We start from the raw sequence: 25,883 nt of genomic DNA on the forward strand, positions 1-25,883 counted from the left end.
GGAGGGGAGGGTAAATTTAAAATGTGAGGATAAATTTGTAATTGGGGTAAGACACGTCCTAGATCAACTTTCACTTTCAGTATAAAACTAAAAATATCAAGTATTTGTGTGCTAGATGAAAAAACAGCCAGTATTTAACTTATGTGCAAATTAATAAACCAATTTGCACACCTTGCATTGTAACATGGTTTGTCCCAGAGAACATTTACTCCTTTTTTTGCCTTACTTTCCTTACTGAATCAGGCCCCAATATGTGAAGGGGGCAGTACAGTCCACTTCCGAGCGCATTTTTTGTTTTAATCATAAAGAAATGTAATAAAGTCACATGATCTATATTGCAAATATAACGCCATACTTGCCAACTTTATTAAGTTGGCTTCCGGGAGTCTGCCAGGGGAGGTGGGTGTGATGGGGGCGGGGCTACAAAATAAGCGTAATTTTGGCCCCGCCCCGTGACGTAATGACACGTCATTTGACAGTAGGGGGCGGAGCCAAATGCCGTGAATCGCTGCATTTTGGACCTAACTCTGCCCACTTCACTAGGAAGTGGGCAGAATTCTGCCACATGCGGGAGATTGCCACACTCTCTCGGGAGTCCGTGAGACTCTCGCAAAATGCGGGAGTGCCCCGGACATTCCGGGAGAGTTGGCAAGTATGTATAGCCTGAGAGCAATAACTATCAATGCTATGATGAGATCTTGTATTGCAGAAAGTCGGAGCATCAGTAGCCAGGAAGTCTCAGACTGAGCATAGTCCAGACTGAGCTGCTGTCTAAGTTTGAGCTTAACATTAAAGTTACCAGAGGGTTCTCCGCTGGACTCCCACACACATTTCATAAAAGGAAAGCAGTGAAAAATGATAAAAAAAAATCAAGTAGGTCTAGTAGATAAGTATTATAGATTGTATATTCATGGGGGTAAATTTATCAAGCTGCTGGTTTGAAAAAGTGGAGATGTTGCCTATAGCAACCAATCAGATTCTAGATGTCATTGTGTAGAATGTACTAAATAAATGACTAGAATCTGATTGGTTGTTATAGGCAACATCGCCACTTTTTCAAACCCGCAGCTTGATAAATTTACCCCATGGTCTCCTACATGTCTGCTGCATAAACTACTATCATTTTGATTTCTACAGCTGCCCTGCATACCCGTATATAACACTGATACTATCGCTTGTCTTGCAGTCCTCATATACAGACAACATCTGTAATTTACTTTCATTTAACATTGACCGAAATGGAAAGGTTCTATTATTTGAGGTTACCTGCTTTGAAAATAAATAAAAATTAATGCATTAAGAAAAACAGTGGTAAAAATACAAATGACTAAATTGATAAAACTTCAGAATTTTTGGTTGTCCATCAAAATATTTGTCAGAATTATAAAGCAATACAGTAAAAATAACAGAGAAACCTACTGCTTAAAAGGTAGGTTGACTGCTGTAAAACATGCAAAAAAAAAAAATATGGTGTTGTAACTCCCAGCAACCAATCAGACGTTTGCTTTCATTATCTAAACTGCATAAACTGCACTAGAAAAAATAGCGTTTAAATCTGCTTGGTTTCTATGGATTCCAGCACCTTTTTCTGTAGTTAACTCTGCACCAGGTTTCACAAATGTCCTCTTTTGTGTACCCAACTGGCAACGCAGTGTGAGTGTTTGAATAACTGAGAATGCAAACATTCTAGATTTTATTATATTGTCAGGCAACAGTTGGATTTAATATCCAACCGTTCCTTCAGCTACGAGAAAAGCAGCATAGGAGTATAAATAATTATAACTTAGATGAAAGTCATAGGCATCTGTCCAATTGTGAACTATAACAGTTTTTGCAGTCCTGAAATTCTACAGAACTTTATAAATACAACGCTGTTATTATTGCAGTCTCTAATTTGTTTACAGTCTTTTGCAGCCATGCGCAATACCGTTGTGTTTCTGCTGTGCTCTATTATTATTATTATTATTATAGCTATGAGCTATAACTCACTTTGTTTGGCTTTTCTTGTGCTTGTGTACCACTTGAGGATAGCGGTACCAGCTGTACTGGCCACAATGCACAGAGCTCCAGCGATTGTCAACCAGGTGGGAGTGTTGTGAAGGAACAAGGCCTGAAAAATAAAAGCAAAAACCACATCCATTGTCCTCATGACAGATACCGTTCCGGCTTTCTCAATCTGTAACGCTTTTGCAAGAAAGATCTGCCCTCCCAAGCCCAAAATACCTATCGATACCAGAAGCCACCGGTCTAGTCCACAATAGGGCAAAGTCCATTCACCAAGAGCAAGCAGAGCGATGAGACACTCAATGAGACCGATTACAGCATAGTACCAGATGGAAAGTAAGTAATGAACAGACTTCCCCATTTTTCTCAGCACCACCAGAGTTAATGATGTACATATGGCGCATCCCACCGCAGCGATGGTTCCCTTCAAGTGGTTGGAGTACTCATACTCAAGGACAGCATTGTTTGACCCAAACAAAAATGGAGGACGTGCTATCAGAACAACTCCTGTCAAAGTGAAGAGCAAAAACACTATATCCCAGACTGTGCACTTCTCCTTGAGGAATAAGCAAGCAAATATGCAGGTGAAGGCCGGGCTGCTAAATGTGATGACGGTGGCATCTGCCAAGGGCATGGACTGGACAGCGTAGTACAGCAGCATCATGGCGCTAGAGCCAAGGAATCCTCTGAGCAAAAGGTAAATCCACAGATCCCTGGGTCCTAGGAAACCAACCCTGTAATTTATGAGAGAGGGAAAATTACAGCCGAATGACACTCTGAGATTATACTGTAAAAAAGTATTCATGAGCTCTACAGTTAGAACATAGACTCTCCCAACATAGGAGCTTTACTTACTAACCTGGTGCAGCGTGCACAGATAAGATGTAACCTACAGCAACCAGATTATATTATATACAAGTTAACCAGTGCATGATACTCATGCATTCTAGTCAAATCAAGCTACTTAAGGTCTTAAAAAGGTACTTGTCATGCATTTGGGCCTAGCCCAGGCCTACTCAGGGGAAGAGCGTTACTTCCTGACGCAAGCACCCTTTTTAATGTGTGTTCATGAGGTAAAATTACCTCACGAAAATAAGTTTGAGCCCTCAACTCGTAAATTTAGCCTTTACTACCCCTCCCACGGGGGGAAGGGGGGATGATGGAAGTTAACTGACTTCACTATTCTAATTTTTTTGTCATATAATGTCAGTATACCAAATTTCAGGTCAACTGGATGAGCCCTTTCTGAGAAAATAGTTTTTTCCACACACACACACACACACACACTAACACACGCCGCTAGGCTTTTACTTTTATATATTAGATAATGCTAAGAATTTAGTAGGTCAGTGTAAAACTCCGCCCAGCAGGTGGTGCTGCAGCTTGTTTGTTTTTTTTTCCACACACAGACTAACACACGCCGCTAGGCTTTTATATTATAGATAACGGTCATCCCTAGCAAAGTTTACTACAAAGTTACATGTTGCAGAACATCTGTGTCATGTTAAATAACCCCACTGTTAAGTGCTTACACAGTGAAGGCAGCCAATTTGTGATCCGATTTAATAATATTCAACCTCGATACTAGAGAATGGATATACTGCCTTCAGCCTACATAGTGTCCACCGCTACTGAGCGTAGGTGCTGGACGTACTTTAGAGTAATGTTCACCCTCATTGATCTTTAGGAATCAGCCCGTGAAATTTGTTTTGCTATATTTTTGCACTGCTATATATAATAAAGGGAAAACAGTCTCATCCCTAACATGACTAGTGAAGTTTCTCCATGACAGCTGCCCCCGAAAACATAATATTTTCTAATTCACTAGAGAATCTTATCTGGTAGAAGGGGCACAGTCAGAGACACATTATATAATTACTAATCTAGAAGGCATTATTTTACTGGGGACAGGGTAATTTTATAGCAGAGTGGACATCACATTTAATATATGCATAAATGGTATGTATAGATTATTTTAAATGTTTTAGAATTACATGAGTGACCATGTGACTGCAGAGAAGTCTCCTGAGTGTATGTCAAGCCTGCTTTTCAATGTTCAGAATCTGAATATCTATTAAATTACAACAGCATGATCATATGTTCAAATCCAAATACTTCAGAATTAGAGTGATTTCTGGATGCTCAGAGCTAATGTATGTGTAACACATCCTAGTTAAATAGGATTTGAAATACAGGGTAATTTATAGTAGACAGACTCTTTCTGGTGTTTGGGTATTAAACAACTTGTAATGTTTTTTTTACTTAAATATGTTTGAGTTATAAATAAAAGACTTAAATCCTATATATAGGTATCCAGGAATTTTCCATAAAAGTTAATTATATTGTCGCCAGATGTGGTTAGGTATAACACCCAAATATATCACACCAGTTCAGTGCCTTGGTTCAAATAGCCTCAGATAGTTTTATTTACCAGTATGAAAATAAATAAAACCTAAACAAAATACCTAGCCTGCCCGGCTTCTAAGTAATGAACAGGAACATCCTCTCTGAAGTGAAGGACCTTGTATTTGGAGAGTGCAGAGTATCCCTGTTTTCTTATATATATATATATATATATATATATAAGAAAACAGGGATACTCTGCACTCTCCAAACACATAATTAATGCTATAACAAGTACTGTTCTACATTAAAAACAGGGAATGTTAGTTCCACATATTGCAATATATGTTTAATCTGGCCAACTCATGCCAAAGTGGGCAACCCCCTCTCGCACCCCAGTCTGTACATGGTGAGTGCAGAGGACCTATGTCTGTTTTTGTTTTTATATATATATATATATACACATATATGTATATATATATATATATATATATATATCTATTTATATATACACACACACACATATATATATATATATATATATACATATGTGTGCGTGTATGTATGTGTATGTATATGTAGGTATATGTGTGTGTATATGTATGTATATGTGTGTGTATATGCATGTGTATATATATCTCCAGTGAGATTGTTGGTACTTGGGAAGGAGCTTCCTAAAGAGTGCCTTTCGGGTGTAGAATAAGCCGGTATAAGGGTCCCTGGGGTTGTGAATGGAGTGAGGAGGGTGGGCTCCATTCATCAGATCCATTTTGGGTCTTCCAAAGAGCTAGCAAGTTGCTGGCTATTTAGAAGTTGCACCTGATTAGGTGTTGTTAAAAAGCTAGGAGCTTGTTTCCTCACTCTCTCAACCTAGGGAGCAGGCCAGATGTCTCTGGAGAGACTGCAATTTGTGACCAGTAAGTGCTGATATTTTGTGTGTGTATGTGGGATACAAGGTCCTTCACTTCAGAGAGGATGTTCCTGTTCATTACTTAGAAGCCGGGCAGGCTAGGTATTTTGTTTAGGTTTTATTTATTTTCATACTGGTAAATAAAACTATCTGAGGCTATTTGAACCAAGGCACTGAACTGGTGTGATATATTTGGGTGTTATACCTAACCACATCTGGCGACAATATAATTAACTTTTATGGAAAATTCCTGGATACCTATATATAGGATTTAAGTCTTTTATTTATAACTCAAACATATTTAAGTAAAAAAAACATTACAAGTTGTTTAATACCCAAACACCAGAAAGAGTCTGTCTACTATAAATTACCCTGTATTTCAAATCCTATTTAACTATGAACACCATAAAAATATATATTTTTTGTTAGTATTCCAGTCCTCTATTAAATGGGAATTTAATGGGGAGGCGGGGACTTAGTAGAATAGTTTACTAAGTGGTAGTGCAACTTTAAGTACCCAACAAGAACCTTTACTATCCACCAATGGGATTACCGTAAGGAAGTATATCATACACGGGAGAAAAATATTTTCTAACCATCAAGTCTGTTAAAAGGCCATTATATATATATATAAAATACAAGTTAATACTTGTGACAGTCACAATATACATTATATATAAAATAGCCTACAATTGTTTATCCTAGGCATTTCCCTAAGGGCTCACCACTTGCCCTTTATTTCATACGTGTTACCAGTGCTTTTACCACTAGTAGAACTCAAGTAGTCTAATATTATTCTAGAGCAGGCGTGGCCAACCTGTGACTCTCCAGGTGTTGTGAAACTACAACTCCCAGCATGCCCTGAAATCTATTAGCTGGCTAGCTAATGGCAAAGCTTTCTGGGGGTTGTAGTTTCAAAACACCTAGAGAGCCACAGGTTGACTAGGCCTGCTCTAGAGACCACTGTTTCTAATGCACCATACCCATTAATTCTGTTACTAGCATTGTCGTGCGGTTATCAGAATGCATCTTGTTCTATTTTCAGGAAGCCCAATGGGAGCTCCAACAGGCTAGTAACAAACACATGACAAACACGTTTTCATTTGGTAAAATGTCAGTGGTTATGAGGCCAAAGCTTATTGAAGGACACAGACAAGGAGCCTCTCCCAGTCCGAAGTGGATGATAGCAGTGAACAATATAGCTTTTTTACCTATATAGGTATTCAGGAGAGTGTAAATGTCAAATGTTCTGCCAAGGTATGGGAACTTTTACATATATATTTGTGAATATAGATGTAAAATTTCCTTTTATAAAGGGAAATTTGTATTTTATATATACTGGCCCTTATTTGAAAAATGAATCATACCTGGTATATTTTCAATGATATATTGAAAATCACAAATAAATATATACCATTTTTCTATTATGGTTATGATTTTTTTTTTTTTAATCTTACTTGAAATAAATTAATCCTGGAAGCACAAATACCATCTGGAAAACACAACGAATGCCACTGATTTCCACAGAGTGCATATCTTCAATTTTCTTAACCAGCAAGGCGCTAGATGAGAAAAAGACGGCGGACAAGATGGTGTAGAAGATGCCAAGCCCTGGACAAACGCATTTCCTTTTCCCTGCAAAACAAGAATCACAATATGGTTTAATTCAGCCATGACAGGTACAGAGACTGTGATATAGTGACATAATGAATGCTACTGTGCAGATCATACTATACATTTGTTAATGAGACTACACCATACAGAAGATCTGTTCTGGGCAGCTAAACACAAAAATCTGGCTAGCTTTTCCAATAAACCATAACAACACCTGGGGGTAGATGTATTTAGGTCTGATTTCGGCAAATCGTGCCTTTAAACACATTGCCGGTTTAAATTTTGCTCGCAACGTTGCCGAATATAGGTGATTTGCAGAAATCGAACCAAAACACATTTACCGCCTGAACACTAAAGCCTGAAATGTTAATATGCCTAATTAGTTATTGCATATTTTTACCTTACTATGAATCATAGTTGCCTACTCTCCCGGAATGTCCGGGAGACTCCCGAATTTTTGGGCGTTCTCCCGGACTACCGAGAGAGCAGGCAAAAATCCCGGATCCAACTGTCGCCGTTGTTGAAGATGGTGGGGGCGGGGATAAATGTGCCATCGTGACCCCGCCCCCTGCTGCGATTGGCTAAAATGGACTAAGATTGACAGGGGCGGAGCGTAACGGCGCCATTTTGTGAGCTGAAACAATATTCGTGAAAATATCACTTCCCTAGCTAGTGGTGCCTCATAAATACTGGTTATGGTCCCACTGATATCACAGGTTCCTAGTACCTACATATCACACAAACTTTACAGAAAAGATGGAAGCATTCAAATCAGTCCCTGCCCCAGTGAAGTTTGCTATCTATATTCTCTAAAACACAAAAACACATTAGAGTTCATTTTTGTCAGAAGCCAATTACCCTACTAATATGTTTATTGGATTGTGGAGGAGACCACAGCAACCAGAGGAAACCTACACAAACTTGACACAGATAAACCCCTAGTCAGAATCAAACTCACAACTCCAGCACTGTGAAATAGCAATGCTAACTGCTGTGCCACAGTGCTGCCTAATAAAGTTACATTTTAATTTTAAAACACCTTTCTAAAAATTAGTAGTCTTTTACCAATGTGGGAAAATGAGCATGCAGCTCTGCAAATATTCCTTCTTCTTTTGTGATGTATCTATATTTACACAATTGTGCTAATATTTATGAAGTCTCATGCCAATTAGAGCAACAAAATAGAGGCATTTGCAGGTTGAGCAATTTATTTTACTATATACCATGGACAAACTTTGCAGAGTATAGGTGTAACACAGTGTTCCATTCAAGTTACAGGATCATCATCATCACCATTTATTTATATAGCGCCACTGATTCAGCAGCGCTGTACAGAGAACTCACTCACATCAGTCCCTGCCCCATTGGAGCTTACAGTCTAAATTCCCTAACATACACACAGACAGAGACAGACAGACTAGGGTCAATTTTGATAGCAGCCAATTAACCTACTAGTATGTTTTTGGAGTGTGGGAGGAAACCGGAGCACCCAGAGGAAATCCACGCAAACACAGGGAGAAAATACAAACGCCACACAGATAAGGCCATGGTTGGGCATTGAACTCATGACCCCTGTGCTGTGAGGCAGAAGTGCTAACCACTTAGCCACCGTGCTGCCCTAGAAGGTAACATTCAAGAGCTGGGAGTATAACATCGATATTAGTCCATGGTCCTTAGGATCACTCCCACAGGTCCACTGAAAGACTCTCCGGAGTAGTGGGAGGACCAGTAGAGCTCATCCACACAAAATGGGATAACCGTGATTATCTATAGTGCTCCCTCTCTGGTGTATAGTGCCAAATCTCTGGTCAGATGACCAACAGACGAACTGAGCTGAAACCAATCAGTTTTGGTAATTATAATCCCCTCCATGGCAGCAGACACCAAGGGGTCAATACTCCCTACCACTGAAGTTAGGGCAGGAAGGTACACAATGCCACCCCCATTCCTCCAGGTGCCTTATGGCTTTCCCCAAGCTGTGGAAATATCTCAGAACAACATATCACAAATACAGGTATATTTGAACAACTAAGGAAAAAGGAACTAGGCTATTATGGAGGAGATCAAATACAACATAAGTAATAGTAATAATTTGTTGCTTTCCTTTTCCTACTTAACAGCAGGAGATACCGATGGGTAATAGCCAAGCAGTTACTTAACTGACTGGATCCCTACAGAACTATAGTCCACATCACATGTCCGTTGAGGTTTGGACATCAACACGGCGGTGTTTGGAGAAAGCTAATAGAGATGACCATCCTGCTGTTATGTACAATTCTACAGCAGAGCCAGATGCTTTCTCTGCCAGTGATGCTGCTGTCGTTCTAGTTTAATAAGCCAGTATAGAATCTGTCATTTCCTCTTGTCTGCCTCCTGGATATAAGATTTAACCCATCTTCAATAGTGAACTTAGCGGCATCCTGCTCTTTCTTCAGTGATATTGAAGGGTTACATAGCACTTCTGTAAGGACATCCAAGACTAATTTAAAATTCCATGTGGTTGTCTCTGCTGTTGCCTGCATGAACCTTATGACAGATTTGCAGATTTGTTAGCTAATTTTCGGTTTAGTATTGCCCCAAGGCAGAAATCTGTACTTTCAGTGTCTTCACTGTCAGATCCTCATCTGAACTCCAGGATATTCCTGATATTGGAACTATGAGGCGTTGTGTTCCTCAAAGTGCACCGGTTACTGAAAGTTTTCCAAAAATTGTACAATACACCTCAACAGTCACAGTCACATAGCCATTCTGTCAGTTTCCAGTGAGGCTTCTGGAGTGTGGATACCATACTTGACCTTGGTGTAGACAATTCAGGTAGACTGTTCTGCAAACCATGGTCTACAGTGGATACAACTTTCCTACTTTGGAGTTCACTGCTGTTGCCATAAGGTCAATTTGTGGATACCACCATTGGTTCACTATCTTCTAAAAAAAAAACAAAAAAACAACATTTTGTTCACAGATTATTCTTTTTCTTTGTCCTCAGAGAAATCCTGCAGGGTCTGTTTTTCAGCTATTTCTTTCATTTCCATATTAATGGATTTGATAAAGGCTGCCAGCCAGGTCCCGAGTTGACAGTTCCTTCTTCTAAAAGTTTTCCTAATTCAAAATGCAATTTATCAGATTATCAGACCTGGATTGCTGTAACAATCCCTTGCCAACTCCTTCTATGTCTAAGCTTGCCTTAGAACGGGACCATTAAGACGTTAGTTACACAGGTGTCTGCCAATTGCACATCATTTGGCACAATATCCTTTTGGGAGATGTTTGCCACAGGTTTCACAGGCAATGACCTTTTATTTTTTGGCATGTTTTTTCATTGCTCAGAAGTGATCTTTTCCTGCACAGTAAAGAAGAGGACCAGACTGAAACCCTATATATAAAAAAAAGGAAGGGGTTTACCCTGAATTATGGGGTATATATCTCAGTGTGCCTTGCCGTATGTCACCATTATCACATGAATGCACGCACAACACAGGCACTCCTGGCATCCTGCAGTGCTTTAAGCCACAGGCCCCGGCGTCCTTGCACAATACCAGTTCCAGCAGTAAGTGTTATCCTCGTGGAATTCAATCTCCAGCAGAGCAAAACCACTCTCTACCTTGGTAAGTACTACTCTACAATGCCAAGAGTCTTCATCTCCTCCTGGCAAACAGATACCATATCCACAGGTACGGCGGCCCCGTGATAAAATAACAAAAGGCACTGCTCTTGAAGAGGACAGAAAAAAAGACACCTGAAAGACGGGGTAGCGTCAATAATCTGTCTAGTAAACAATCTCTTCCACTCCCTTCCCAATCATCCTGTCTATCCTTCTAATTCTATTTAACAGTATATTCCCATGTATTTAGGGGCATATTTAACAAGTAACGATGTTACACTTTCAGACACTTACTGCAAATTCCACGCCACATGTAGTGTCCCGCATATTTATGAACGGTGCATCGTAGCAGATATCGTGGATATCTGATGCTTTGCATTCTGTTTCGTTTTTGGGAGCAGTCACCATTCAATAGTATGGTGACTGCTCCCTTCCGCAATCTAACAAGTTCCGAAAAAAGTTCAGAAGCTGGCGTACATTATCATAATTGAAGAATTTCAGTGCTGTCAGCTCTGCTCCGAAGAGCAGAGCTGGACAGGCCATGTGTGGAGGGATCACATGATCCCTCCCTGTCACTCACCGCTCTCTCTCTCTGCAACTATAGCTGCAGAGACAGAGCGGAGATGTCTGTGTGCATGACCAGTTCTTCAAACTGCACATGCGCAATTGCAGTATGAAGGAAAACGGAGAGGACAAGGAGGAGATCCGGAGACAGCGCGTTCCGAAGAGGCGGGGTAAGTATGGTTGTTTTTTTTATCACAGAAACAGCAGTTTATCGGAACTGCTGTTTCTGTGTTGGGTTCTTCATAAATTTGAGAAACAGTTCAATCCTTATCAATGTGATAAGGATTGAAAACTATTTTTCACTTTATGCAAACATTGATAAATGCGTCCCTTAGTGTTCTCAAATGAAAAGGCTATCCTTATTAATGTACCACTGATTATATTGCCTTGTGCACCAACCATAGAGTGGCCCTTGTGTCATTAAGCAAATAATGGACTCCAATATCAAACAGGCATCCTGCATTGTCCTTTATTTCTCCATTTATATTACTGATTTGTAGCTGTCTTTCCCAGAAGATGGTAAAGAGGACGACCCCATAAGTATTCTTGCACAGCACAGGGGTAGTGTTATGTTCCAGCATAGATACCGTAGAAACTGGCACAAAACATACAGAGTGCTCCAAATTTCTACCAATAAATACATAATGAGTCCGTATCCACGGAAAGATGAATGTGTGAGCATAGCTCAACAGCTTAATAATTACAAACTAATTATAAGAATTCTGCAGCTCCAAGTTCATTTTTATCGCTGACAACTGTGGAGAAGTGATAAGGGCTGACTAGTGTGATTAAGCTGGTTATAGAATATACCTGTCACCTCCGCCCTACATATTAAACAGCCCGCAATAAACAATGGTTCACGCAGAGCCCAAAAATATGCCAAATTCATCACACTTAGGGGAGAATTAAAGTCTGAGTCTGCACACATATCCGGGTGCTTCAGTATTTAAACACTACTGATTGTTCAGCTTCAAGCAAAATATTTTAGTAAACTAAAATCCTGCAAAATCCCATCACATGAGGCTCCAGCAGGACTTTACTCAGAATTGAACTTTTCCCTTAGAGTTGTGTTCACCGATATCATGGTATTGAGGAAGGATAGCCTCGTCTGGAATATAGAACAACTAGTGGGAGTACAGAAAGGACACCAGAACCTATCACATACTCATCAGTCACCTCTATTACTTCCTAATGAATTGGAAAGCTGCATTCTTTAGTATATTGATTGAGTCCACAAAACGGCTGCTTTGACTGTAAATAGGTGACAGGTCCTGGTATCCTTGCTGCAGGGCCATCCTAACAACATTATAGGCCCCCGGGCAAAGTAGTGTACCAGGGCCCCTAATAGTAAAAATAATAAATTATATATATATATATATATATATATATATATATATATATATATATATAATTTTATTTTTAAATGTACTCGCTCAGTGACCCATGAAGTACAGCAACTAAAAAAAATCAAATCCCCCTTCACTTACCTTTCAGTTACCCTGTTCTCCGATTGCACCCTCTTCTTCTCTTCTTTTTTTTATTCTGTGTCTTCTGCTTCTTTGAATCTTCGCTGTCGCTTGCTTCTCCGTTGCTTCTCGCGCCGTGGCTCCTCTATGCTGCGCTTCTCAATGAACATTCAGTGCGAGCGCAGCACAGAGGAGGGGAACAGGGAGGGAGCCGGATCGCTAGCTGACTACGTGACCGCAAGGAATTTCTTTTTGCAGGATTATTTATTCTAATTAAGAGCCCTGCCTATGGGGCCCCCTTGCCCGTGGGGCTCCCAGGCACCTGCCCACCGTGCCCAGTGGAAAAGATGGCCCTGCCTTGCTGTATTCCAGAGGAGGCCATTCTCCTTAAACAATGAAAGGAGCGATAGCAATACGAATGGAGGTTGGACTTTTATGTGACGTTTACACTTTTTCCCAGGGCGTCTCTTGAAGTTTTTCCACCTCCCGGATAACCTAGGGACACTTCCACTTTGTGGAGATGTCTCCTGAGAGCGAATTGTGCTAGGTGGACGGTGTGTAGGCAACAGGTACTTAAAACGTTACCTCCTATATTCCGTTTACATGTTAATGAAGCATATGGCCAATAAAATTAATAATAATAATAATAATAATAACTAGCAAGATCCAGTCTAAGCAGTGATGTCACAGAATACTTCCATAGACCCACAGGAGAAACCAATGACTAAGTTTCCTGTGAAAAACAAAAGAATCAGCGGTACCTCCATTGAGATGTCCTGTATCACACTACAAATCATGCCGACTCCTCACTATGCCATGAGGACTGTCTACATCTACTCTTTTTCAACCATACAGCAATATTTGAAAATTAATATTTTTGCCGCTACAATGTATAATCCTAACTAAATTTCTAACCAAATCTCCAAAACCTTCTGCATTTTACCGAAGGTCTTCTGCCGATTTATCCCCTCGTAATATAGTCTCTGTGACACCTTCTATACCTCTGTCATACTGACCATGCATTGGAATTCTCTTCCTAGCCTCATTACTATTTCCCAACCGTTCAGACCGAAAAAGAAAGATTGAAAGTAGCACTTAAAGGCGACAGTTCTACTGTGCTCCCAACAATTCCACAAGTGTGGTATCTTGTGGAACGGAAGCTTGTTAGTTCTCGTTTCCAGCATCAACCACTCATATGCCACTAACCCCAGAGACGCCACATCGCCGCCCTTTGGGATTTCTTCTGGTAATGCAACAGTGTTGTAGCTGTCCACAACGCTTACCAGATTTCACCTTTACAATGAGTTGTCTGCGGACTCGTTCATGTAGCAAACAGGCAAGGGATATTTATCTGGAACCCGCTTATTACCAGACCTCACAGCAAATCTGAAAGCTGCCACTGCCGTTTGCACAACAGAACTCATTCCAGATTCAACAGATAAAATAAAAATGCTGTACAGTCAGCTCCCTGGTTCAGCTAATGGCAGAGATGATCATCATCATTTATTTATAAGGTGCATATCATATAAGGTGCATAATCATACATCATCATCATCATTTATTTATATAGCACCACTGATTCCGCAGCGCTGTACAGAGAACTCACTCACATCAGTCCCTGCCCCATTGGAGCTTACAGTCTAAATTCCCCAACATACACACACACACACACACACAGAGAGACAGAGAGAGACTAGGGTCAATTTACATAAAAACAGAACAAGGGTGACAAAGAAGGTGCAGACGCGAGACAGATTGAAGATAGATCTGTAATCATTTCTATTTGCTACATAAAAGAGGTAGGATATAAAGTGGGGTCTCCACTTCTGTCTGCAATTTTACTTTACTTTGAGGTGCTCCCGACCAATCACATTCTGCTTGGTGTTGTCACCATGGCTCCATTTATGATTCCCTTTAAATTGTAAGCTCATTTATGCCATACTTCCTTATCTCAGCAGGACAACAAATACATAATTAGCAGAAGATCCCCTCAACTAAATTTCTAAGGATCCATAGTCAGTCATACTCAGTAAAATACAAAAGCATTCTGTTCTCAACCAAAGAAAAACAAGCAAATATCGACCCGCACTGTCTCACACTCTTGTAAGAGTCTTTTATTATAAAGAACTGAAACATGGATAATGTTGATACTGTTGGGTCGAGTTTAGGATTATTCAGTAATATTAATACACAGTAAAGTACATTTAAATTTACAATCAATATCCATGAAGTGAAATGACCATATGTTGACAGAGTTCTATCTAATGTAGCTGATAAGGCGACAGGTACTGCCTGTCTCCTTCATGCTTGGCAGATCTTGTGACATATGAACCAATGACCTACACCAGTTCAGCATTACTCAGCAATCTGTCACTGACTACACTTTCACTTACTAAACCTGGTGTGTAAATACATTTCCCAAGGTTTTGATGTAAGTAAAACGTCCAAAAACTGCAGACACTTTTTATGCATTTCAATCTCCATACATAAGAGCATTACACTGTATGCATCCTATTACAATTAATATTAATTATATTAATGTTAACTGGTAGGTTAATTGGCTGCTAACAAATTGACCCTAGTCTGTGTCTCTCTGTCTGTCTGTCTGTCTGTGTATGTTAGGGAATTTAGACTGTAAGCCCCAGTGGGACAGGGACTGATGTGAGTGAGTTCTCTGTACAGCGCTGCGGAATCAGTGGCGCTATATAAATAAATGGTGATGATGATGATAGTATCCTAGCAGAATCCCCTTAATGTTCATGCAAAGTGAAAAGCTAAAACCTAATTCTGTATATGATCAACATAGAGCTATCAACAAAGCCGTAGAAATCAATTTGTTCTTTGTTTCAGGCACTTTCCATCTTGCTGTAATGCATCCAATGTAAATATGTATTTTTCAGGTGGAAACAATAGGGCTTTCATATGGAATAATGCTGGAGCATTAGAGAGAGAAAAACAAGGCAATACAGGTAATCACACATACACCACCATGCGCTTTGTTACACCGAGAACAACCCCATTATTATTACTATTTTTCATTTATATAGTGCTGATCATATTACACAGCGCTGTACAGAGACCGCACTCACGTCAGTCCCTGCCCCATTGGAGCTTACAGTCTAAATTCCCTAACACACACACACACACACACACACTCGCACGCACGCACGCACACACACACGCGCACACACACACACACACACACACGTCCATTTGTGTCACAAGCCAATTAACCTACCAGTACAGGTTTGGACTGGGAGGAAGCCAGAGCACACGGAAGAAAACCATGCCTCGACATATAACACAAACCTTATACCGATAGAGCCCTGGATGGAACCAAACACATGAGCTCATCGCTGTGAGGCAGCAGTGCTAACTACTGTGCAACTGTACCTAAAATTATTGGACCACATTTATAGGGACACTGAATCTGCATACAGGTTTTGCCCACTTGATGATGTCTGTATTTTGCATTCATCCACACTTCTGTATTTTTGTATGTTTTATTTTTAATTTTTTTAACTGTTTATTTTTAAACTTTCTGTGCCGGTAAAGAAGAATCTGTTTTATGTTGTGCATGTGATAACATATATGAGCTTATAGGTCAGTGTCATCATTGCAGAGGAACAGACTGCACGTGGGAGAGACAATCTGGGTGTAATAAGCCCTGCTGTGTCCAGAGAAGTTGACAGAGGTGGGGTTTGATGCCGCGCTTCACCGCCACATAGCCCCATGTCCCAGTGCGCAAAGCCAATCATATTGTAGAGCAGGGGTAGCATGGGCAGCACGGTGGCTCAGTGGTTAACACTTCTGCCTCACAGCGATGGGGTCATGAGTTCAATTCCTGACCATGGCCTTATCTGTGTGGAGTTTGTATGTTCTCCCCGTGATTGCGTGGGTTTCCTCCAGGTGCTCCAGTTTCCTCCCACATGCCAAAAACATACTAGTAAGTTAATTGGCTGCTATCAAAATTGACCCTAGTCTCTCTCTCTGTCTGTGTGTGTGTGTGTGTGTGTGTGTATGTTAGGGAATTTAGACTGTAAGCTCCAATGGGGCAGGGACTGAAAAAACTGGAAAGTATGTCACATACATATGTATGTGGCCAAATTCAACACTAATCCAAATCACTAAATCCGGACTTATTCTTAATAGTACACTGTTCTGATAGTTGTTAAGTTTAACTCTATTTAAAATGCTGACATTATATCAACAGAAAATCTTGTGATGGAAATGTCAAAAACCTGAAGAACAGCATAATTTAATATTTATTCCCACAGCATCTAGAGTGAACTCATTAAATGTGTTAATTCTCATGCCATAATAATATATAATCACTTTGGCATTCATAGATATAACTTAATATACAGCTCAACCCCCAGCTATCCATATGTAGATTCATGTAGTTAAGCACTGAGACTGTCCCCATTGTGGCACTGCACTACTGAAGTTAAAATGTGTCCAAGAATGTAAAATAGTTATGAAATAAAATTAATTATTTTAACCTACTTGTGAATTGCTAGTCTTTGAAACAATACACTCTACGAGCTGTAACGCCCTGTACATGCCCTATTATATTACTCATTCCAGATAAAAATCATGTTTATAATATTTAATATGAACATATATTTTAAACAATATTAACATATTCAGAGCCACGAGAAATAAGAGACTCTGTATTGGCCTCTCTGGAGATTTAGTGAGAGGTTTATTATGGATTTTATGCTAAAAGTAAATAATATTTTTGGAGGGTGGATAACAGTTTTTTCTGCAGAATGTAATTGCATTCATACCATCATCTATTAAGGCTTCTAAAGTAGCAACAAATACTGTTGTGAGGCCATTATTCAATATTTTATGTGATCTTTTGTCACTAATTAGTATCTCTTCATCATTAATATAATCAATATGATGTATTAAAACATTTACACCACCTCTGTCTGCTTGTTTGAATTATCACCATCATCCATTCAAAATGTTTAGGGCTTTTTTTCTGCAGGGACAGATTAGTTTCCAAAATTGTAATTTAATGAAATCGTTCTTACCAATGTCAGATAAATTTTAATACTATTATTTATGTATAAAATCCACAGCACTGAACATGACATTAACAGTAGTCTACAATAAACAGCCAGCAACAATCCATAACACATTACATAATACATGAAAAACAGAATACAGAGACCAGACATCTACTGTATAACAAATAATATATGTAAATGGCTTCCTTTAGATTCTATCAGATTGAATTTAGACAATGCCTTAAATCCAGGTTTAAAAATAATAATTTTCTTATTATTTAAAGCAGTATTGGGTTATATAGGGTGTGTTCAATGTTTATTAAATTGTTTAAGAATTATTATTTTTTTAATGAAGCTTTCTAATGAATTGAAATTAATGTTAGGTATAACTGACAATTATTAGGTTTGTGGTTGGTGCTGAATGCAGATTCTTGTTCAATACATCAGATTGGGCAAATATATTATGTGAGAGGTTAAATACCCTTGGGTGGTAGAATATGATGTACACCGATTGGCCACAACATTAAAACCAACTGCCTAATATTGTGTAGGTCCCCCTCGTGCCACCAAAACAGCTGTGACCCATGGAGGCATGGACTTCACAAGACCTGAATGTGTCCTGTAATATCTGGCAGTAAGACATTAGCAGCAGATCCTTTAAGTCTTGTAAATTGCGAAGGTGGGGTCTCCATGGCTTGGACTTGTTTTCCAGCACATCCCACTGATGCTCAATCGGGTTGAGATCTGGGGAACTTGGAGGCCAAGCCAAGACCTTGAACTCTTTGTCATGTTCCTCAAACAGTTCCGGAACAGTTTTGCCGTGTGGCAGGACCCATTATCCTGGTGAAAGAGGCCACTGCCGTCAGGGAATTCAGTTGCCATGAAGTACTTGGTCTGCAACAATGTTTAGGTAGGTGGTACGTGTCAAAGTAACATCCACATAAATGCCAGGTCATAAGGTTTCCTAGCAGAACATTGCCCAGAGCATCACACTACTTTCCCCGGCTTAGTGCATCCTGCTGCCATCTCTTCCCCAGGTTAACGATGCACCTGCACCTGACCTTCCACATGATGTAAAACAAAACATAATTCATCAGACCAGTCCACCTTCTTCCATTGCTTCATGGTCCAGTTCTGAGCCCTCACGTGCCCATTGCAGGCCTTTCCATCAGTGGACAGGGGTCATTCTGATCTTTCGGCGATGCACTGTGTGTTCTGACACCTTTCTATCATAGCCAGCATTAATGCTTTTCCATGAGTTTGGATCAGACAGGCTCGCCTTCACTCCCCACACGCATCAATGACCCCTGCACGCACATGACCCTGTCACCAGTTTACCGGTTGTCCTTCTTTGGACCCCTTTTGGTAAGTGCTAACCTCTGCATACCGGGAACACCCCACAAGACCTGCCATTTTGGAGATGCTCTGATCAAGTCATCTAGCTATCACAATGTGGCCCTTGTCAAAGTCGCTCAGATTCTTACACTTGCCCATTTCTCCTGCTTCCAACACATCAACTTCACTGACTGTTCACTTGCTGCCTAATATACCCCACCCTGTGACAGGTGTCATTGTAATGAGATAATCAATGTTATTCACTTCACTTGTCAGTGGTTTTAATGTTGTGGCTGATCGGTGTATGTTTTATTTAAGCTTCTTTTCTTTGAAGAACTTCTTAGTTCCTTCCATTTACCCCTCCTTCTGGATACCATCTTTTTAAGGACGACGTTAACCTTATATTTAATAGTATGTTGCAAAATACAGTAGATTAAAAACAAAAATGCAGCTCAGTACCGGTGCTAGATAGCCGGAGCTGGTTTGCATTATTATTATTATTATTATTATTATTATTAATTTTTTTTATTTCTAGGGCGCCACTAGCTATCCGTAGCGCTGTACAGGGACAGACAGAAACACGATACAGGGTGAGACAGCACGGTACAGTTAACAAAAAGCACAGTAACTCCGAAGCTCAATGTACAGCTAGACCTCAAGCATGATGTCCACTTGCTATAGTAAAAACCAGCACAAGGCAGGTCATCACCCTTACCTCTATCCCTCTACTCAAATACAACCCCCCTCCTCCCTCTGGGCACCTTTAGGGTTTGTCATTCAAGCCTTTGTATCACTGGTAAATTTACATTTACAAGCGTTAGTTATAATGTAGAATGTGATAGTCAGTTAAACATACACACAACTGCAGCAGTTCCCTTGTCAACTTATTTATATGAAAACAACACTTGTTAACAGACGTCCTTGTGCAACACACAACAATTCAAATGATTGAATAGTTTCATATAATCTGTTAAAAAAAAATCACAATGTAGGTCATCATTTACTGCTGTGCGCTGACAGTCGAGAACACAGTGCAATGGGCAGGTGTCATTGGTGTGTTTAGGGGGTGGTAAAGTAGAACATGGGAGGGCCACAGTTTAATTTAATCACAATCAGTAAAAGCCACATGTAATATAAGTAGACTTCAGTGCTCAAGTCACAAACATTATATTGAAATAAAGAGTCCGGAAGGATTGTTTATGGGCCTGTATTATTTTTGGAACTGTATTGCTTTTGGAATTGTCTTATGGTTGTATGCAGTGTAAACTGAACAATCTCCACAACACACATTACATTTAGGGTTAGTATTTTCAAAGGAAAATATGCAGCTTAAGGGCTGAAGTCTAGTTATACTACATTTTAATTAAAGAAAAAAAATTATTTCGCTTAGAGCCAAAAATTAGAGTAAGGTTGAGCAAGGTAACGCTCATGGAACGTGTTGACATAGAGACCGAATAGGTGTTTTTGACTTCTAGGCTTGAGTTTTTGTTTCTGTCAGTATTGAATCGCTTGTCACTGTGAGTGCCCGAAGGGATGGAAGTGTTGACTCTGTTCCAGCTGACCTTAACGCTCACTTGGGCGATGTATCAGCATATGCTGTTCCTAACTAAGCATTACTTTCACAGTCGGATGCCAGTGCTTTCTGCTTCAGTCCCCAAGGCTCAGGATCTATCAGTACAGCACAGATGGATACATGGCCTACCAGCTCCGCTGTGCGGGTGTACTTCTACCATGCGGAAGCATGAACACTTCATTGCCCTTCATCTGCAAACCCTGCAATGGGATAGTGTGCCATCCTGTCTGTGAACCACTGCCATAATGTGCCACTTGTGAGCGGGTCATTCAGATGTGCCAAGAAGGCTTTGCAAAGGTGCTGGACGAATTTCTATACCATGGGAGTGTACAGCGGGTCAGAGCAGTGGAATCACATTCCCTCACTCTGTGCGGTAATAGCGTTCTGGTGTACTGTATTTTTCCATATCCACATGTGTTTGCAGGGGGTAAATGCATTGGGGAAGCCTACAGTGATCGCCAAATTAATGTTAAATGCATTAGCCATGAATTTTCACTTATGTTTTTACTAGCATAAAAATAGGCAAAACGCAACACCAGAGTGTAGGTGACATTAATGTAATTTAATGGTGTGTTGGATGGTACACAATGCCATACTTCTATTATCCTCTCTATCCTCTAGTCCTGTATCTGTAGCCTCCCCTTTATGAATCTTTCAAAATGTGAGAAGTAACTCTGTTCTTCTGAGGCTTTTAAAGCATCTCTGTAGACGATTCCAAGAAGATCAACAACATCCTCTCCTGCATTTGTTGGTGTTGGCTAATTTTAAATCTTTAATATATATATATTGTTTTATTTAATTTTTTTTATTTTTTTGTAAAAAAGATGAGTTGTCAAATCACAGAGTACAGTTAATCTTGATTCATCAACACACTGTAGATGGCGGTTGTGGAGTGGAGATAAAAGTTTGCCTCGGCTATAACCTCATGTTCACTAGCGCTTTTCCCACCAGTTTATCTTTAATACTTATAACCATTATACCTTCATTTTATATTGTAGCTTTAGTTTACCACTATCCTATTATCTCTTCTACCTCCAGCCTTAAATTACAAGTGGATTGTGAACAAATTCGAGGCAGCTGAACTAGCCCAGTACGAGCGAATTTCAAACATTTATAATGGCTAGGAGGAATGAGTATAAGAGGATTGACGGTTATTACGTACAGTTGCTATTAGTGATAGAGCCACATCCAGGACAATGTGCTCTTCATGCTTTCTGTCTTGGAGGACGGACCTTCTTACACTGGCACCTTGCTTTACTAGTTAATTAAACAAATGGCCATTCATTTACATATACTTGTACATAATTAGGGATCCACTTATACAGACAAGGTAAAATGAGAATCATAAAAAGAAAAAAAAAGAGGCACTGTCAGGCCAGGCAACCAGACGCACGGGGCAATGACGCAGGCAGCCGTCCCAAAGAGACAGCGGGACGGCGCCTGACAGTATACCCTCCTCTTCTTCCTCCTCCTCCTGTTAGAAGATATTCCTTAAGAATCCTAGGGACGTGAAGATCTTGCTCGTCCACCCATGGCCTCACGCGGCCTTCTGCGCATGCGCGCCCCGTTGCTAGGCAACGGGACGCTACTCTGTAGCCTCGGCGGCAGCTGAGACCAGCGCTGCCGCCCACTGTCTCCCATTGGTCCCTCTAATTATAAAAGGCACTTCCTGAGCACTCACCTCTGCCATAGTATCAGGTCTTCCTGCCTCCAGCGTTTCTGTGTTTCTGATCCAAGCATTTGTTCCTGACCGTTCCTTGTTTGCCTGTGGCCTTCTGACCCGGACCGTTTGACCACCCCTTTTGTATTTCCCTTTTGTACCGCACTACCAGATTGTTACCGACCCGGCTTGCCTCACCATTCCTTCGGATACCCCTGTGTACTTCTATTACCAGAACGTTAACGACCCGGCCTGTCTGACACCCCCATTGTATCTCGCTGTTGATTTGTGGAAGGACCGCGACCTGAGTGTCCCTGCAGCGGAGTCCATACCGCCTTACGGCGGCCCCTGGTGAATACCAGGGGCACATTAGACTCCGCCCCTTCTTCCGAGTTGCGCCAACAATAGCAGGTACGCAATATAGTGTGACAGGCACTTTGCAGCTTTAATAAAAGAGTCAGTATTTTTAAGCAAATAAAAAAATAAAAAATAGTAAGAATGGACAGCCTATAGCAATAGTAGGGAGCGTACTATAATATTTTTACTTCTCTAGGCGATGGAAGAGTTCACATCCTACTCCCTTAGTTCCTACAGTTCAACCAAATACTGGAAAGAGGCTAATACAAGATGTGTACATCTATGGATATGAGAACCCTGTAAATATTATACTGTGTTATATGAATAGTACAGTGACCTCCAATGTTTTTTCAGGAATATATGTCCCAGTAAAATTATGAGTGTGAAAAATAGCTAGTCTACACTTTATAGACTACGCTGAGATAGGTAACCGCTTAGACCTTCATAGAAACTTTATCAGGGTTTACAAATAAATGCCTTCAATTTATCCTGGCCAAGAAATAAAAAAATAAAAATAAAATACATACAGTAGATGAGGAGGATAAAGTGAATCTAGTACCACTTCAGGCTATCAATACAAGTACATGATATGTAAAGTATTCTAGTGAAGAAGAAGAAATCCAATTTTCCTTACTATGCCACCTGTGAAAGAAGATTAACTCAGACAGTTGAACTGATATATAAAGACTGACAGCAGAACAATCAATGAATAATACCATAAGACATAGGTACTTCCCACATAAAGGATTGCACTGCTATTGCATAAGTATAATTTTATGCAAAGTCATCCTGATACCAGTGTCCTTGATGCCTTACAATTAAAGCCCTTGTGTGTCTGTACAGTAACCTTTCAAAGTAAGCAGTGTGTGCAGACCAGACTGTAATCTGCACGTGATGCTTATGAAACTACTTTGCTCACAGAGTATTCTGCTTTCTCTGTAGTAACAAAAACAATGCAACATAATTATATGTCTGAAACAACTTACACTGTTTGGAAGACAAGCTTTTTATAGCAGCTACACTGACAGCCCGCAACATAAAAAACATAAAAACTTTGATGCTGCTAGGGAATACGAATATGTTAACACAATCAATAAGGCTTCAACAATGCAGAACTGTCACCTAATAACGTCTAGTAATCTAGTAGTACATAATACACTGACCGCACTTTTTAATCACAAAAGTTTCTGAAACTCCTGTGAGGGGCAAAACACCAGCAATGGCTGCATTTAAAAACTCTTAAACACATGATCCATATGCAGAGCCGTAACTAGGGCGGTGCGGGCGGTGCCGTCGCCCAGGGCGCAAGCCCAAGGGGGCGCAGCAGCCGCCCGTTACCTGGCTCTATCTACAGTCTTTTACTTACCCGCAGTGGAACGCATGTGCGTTCCACCAACAGGAAGTTCGGCATTTGGAACGCAAACTTGCGTTCCAAATGCCGAACTTCCTGTTGGTGGAACGCACATGCGTTCCACTGCGGGTAAGTAAAAGAGAGTCTACTTGGCAGTCCTGGAGGGGCTCTCAGACCATGGTTTTGTGGGTTATAGCCAGATTTGTTTTGTCACCAGGATAACGTGACCCTTGCGTTGGTGAATTAGATGGCACAAATACGTAGCCTGGTGGGTAACGGGTCGCCTCTGGTACGCCCCTCCCTCAGGTTAGTCAAAATCTGAAATTTAGGAAATAAAAGGAAGGCTGCTGTCAGTTTCCATACACTGCTTGGTGTTGTTGTTTTTTTGTGTTTGTAATCGATTGTGTTAGGACAGGGTCAGATGGTCTAAGGTAACGTTACATTATTAAACACGACTTGGCTTTTTATGAATGGTGTGGAGACATGTGGTGACATTGTATTAATCCACGGTCAGATAATAGCATCATTACTTTTGTTTTTTTGACTAATATTGTTCTGTTGCAATCTTTCATAACCTCTACTCCTACAGTGTCTTCTTGCTGTCCTTAAAACGTGAGGCCTTTCTACCAGTTAGTAGCAGGCAATGATGTAATTGTCTCTTATCAGCTGTTGGTGACAAAGTTCCAGAAATCAATAAAATGACTAAACAGGAATTATTTTTAATCTGCAGATTTTCTAGTTCATCATTCATTATGAGAACAATAACTTGCGCTTGAGGTTTAAAGTAAAGTAGAATTTTGCTTTATTAAAAGTACTCTATTGAGTGAATGTATATCAATGCCTGTATTCTGTTCATGTGTACTAAAGCTTGGTAAGATGAAAAAATATCTGAATTAACTGATGGGTGGGGAGAAAGAAAGGCCTCTCTCTCTCTCTCTCTCTCTCTCTCTCTCTCTCTCTCTCTCTCTCTCTCTCTCTCTCTCTCTCTCTCTCTCCTTTTTACATATCGCAGTGTCTTGAGGGGCAAAGGAAGCTGCATCACAGTATTTTCAGCGGCAAAGGAAGGCTACATGGTACAGTGTGATGAAGAGAGCCATTACTATTGCATAATATGAATTGGGGCATTACTGTGCCATAATATGAATATAATATTAAATAACAGATTTTTGTCAGGTAAGGTATGCCTTAATATTTTTTCTTTAACAGTTTAAATGTTTAATATATTTGCAAATATGTGTAACACAATTCTTTCAGTAAAGTGCTAGCCACACCCCCATATTAGGTTGGCCACACCCACTTGTCAAATACCACTCCCACTTAGATGGGGGGGGGCGCCGGTGCCCTGTCTCGCCCAGGGCACCAAAATGTCTAGTTACGGCACTGTCCATATGTATACACAAATTAATAAACATTTAAAAATAAATCACACATTAACGGGTGAGAAGGATGACACAGAATGACATGCCCACTGCTGCTTGGAAGATAGAGTGATTCACATAAGTTTGAGGACCAATGCAAAAGGCTTTGAATGTAACCAAAGGTTTCAACTAAGCTGTGAGTTTGCTATTGGTAATGTATCCTGTATGCAAAATAAATGACGCACATCACATGAGAAGTGACTGAGTGTGAGCTGTCATTATAAATGACATACATCATAAATAGAATTTAGTAGAATACACATCCCTTATATAAGAAGTCTGACCCTTACCAGTCTTCTCATCTGTCACTATTAGGCGGACACAGGATATGTGAGGACAGCAGGTCTTCGAGGTGTCCAGAGTTGGGGGACAATCAGAGATAAAGGGGTTGTCACCTGGATCCTCATTGTCACCTTCTGGACAGATCCCAGGCTGGTTGTCACTGCTCCACGTGGACTTCTGCAGGCATCCATTTTTATCAGGAGGAGGGATCTGACCCAGTCCTTCTAGGTCCGGATCCTCCTCACTAACATCCCGATCTTCGCAGCCCATGGTGGCTCGGGGATAGGATTAAGCCGGTAGTCTATGCGAGCTGACAGCTATCATCCTTGTCTTTGTACTTTAGAAACGACCACAGGGGGCAGCAGAGAGCAGAACCCGGCAGTGACA

The 25,883-nt window shown here is 40.4% G+C and overlaps 1 protein-coding gene across 1 annotated transcript; it reads right to left on the bottom strand.

Moving 5' to 3' along the window:
- Window positions 1-618: 618 nt before the first annotated feature.
- SLC35G1 (solute carrier family 35 member G1) lies at window positions 619-25,819 on the bottom strand. Its single transcript, XM_075216137.1, has 3 exons — window positions 25,505-25,819; window positions 6,715-6,892; window positions 619-2,738 (listed from the first exon to the last, which is right to left on the bottom strand). Exons 1-3 carry the CDS (start codon window positions 25,764-25,766, stop codon window positions 1,979-1,981), a joined length of 1,200 nt encoding a protein of 399 aa, XP_075072238.1. The 5' UTR covers window positions 25,767-25,819; the 3' UTR covers window positions 619-1,978.
- Window positions 25,820-25,883: the final 64 nt, after the last annotated feature.

This window comes from Mixophyes fleayi, chromosome 6 (assembly GCF_038048845.1).
Source record: "Mixophyes fleayi isolate aMixFle1 chromosome 6, aMixFle1.hap1, whole genome shotgun sequence".
NCBI classification, from domain to species: domain Eukaryota; kingdom Metazoa; phylum Chordata; class Amphibia; order Anura; family Limnodynastidae; genus Mixophyes; species Mixophyes fleayi.

Coding starts and splice junctions, on each gene's coding strand:
- SLC35G1 (XM_075216137.1), bottom strand. CDS start 25,766: ATGGGCTGCGAAGATCGGGATGTTAGTGAGGAGGATCCGGACCTAGAA. Junction 6,893..25,504: donor AGTGACAGATGAGAAGACTG/GTAAGGGTCAGA, acceptor CTTGTTTTGCAG/GGAAAAGGAAATGCGTTTGT. Junction 2,739..6,714: donor CCAGGATTAATTTATTTCAA/GTAAGATTAAAA, acceptor CATAAATTACAG/GGTTGGTTTCCTAGGACCCA.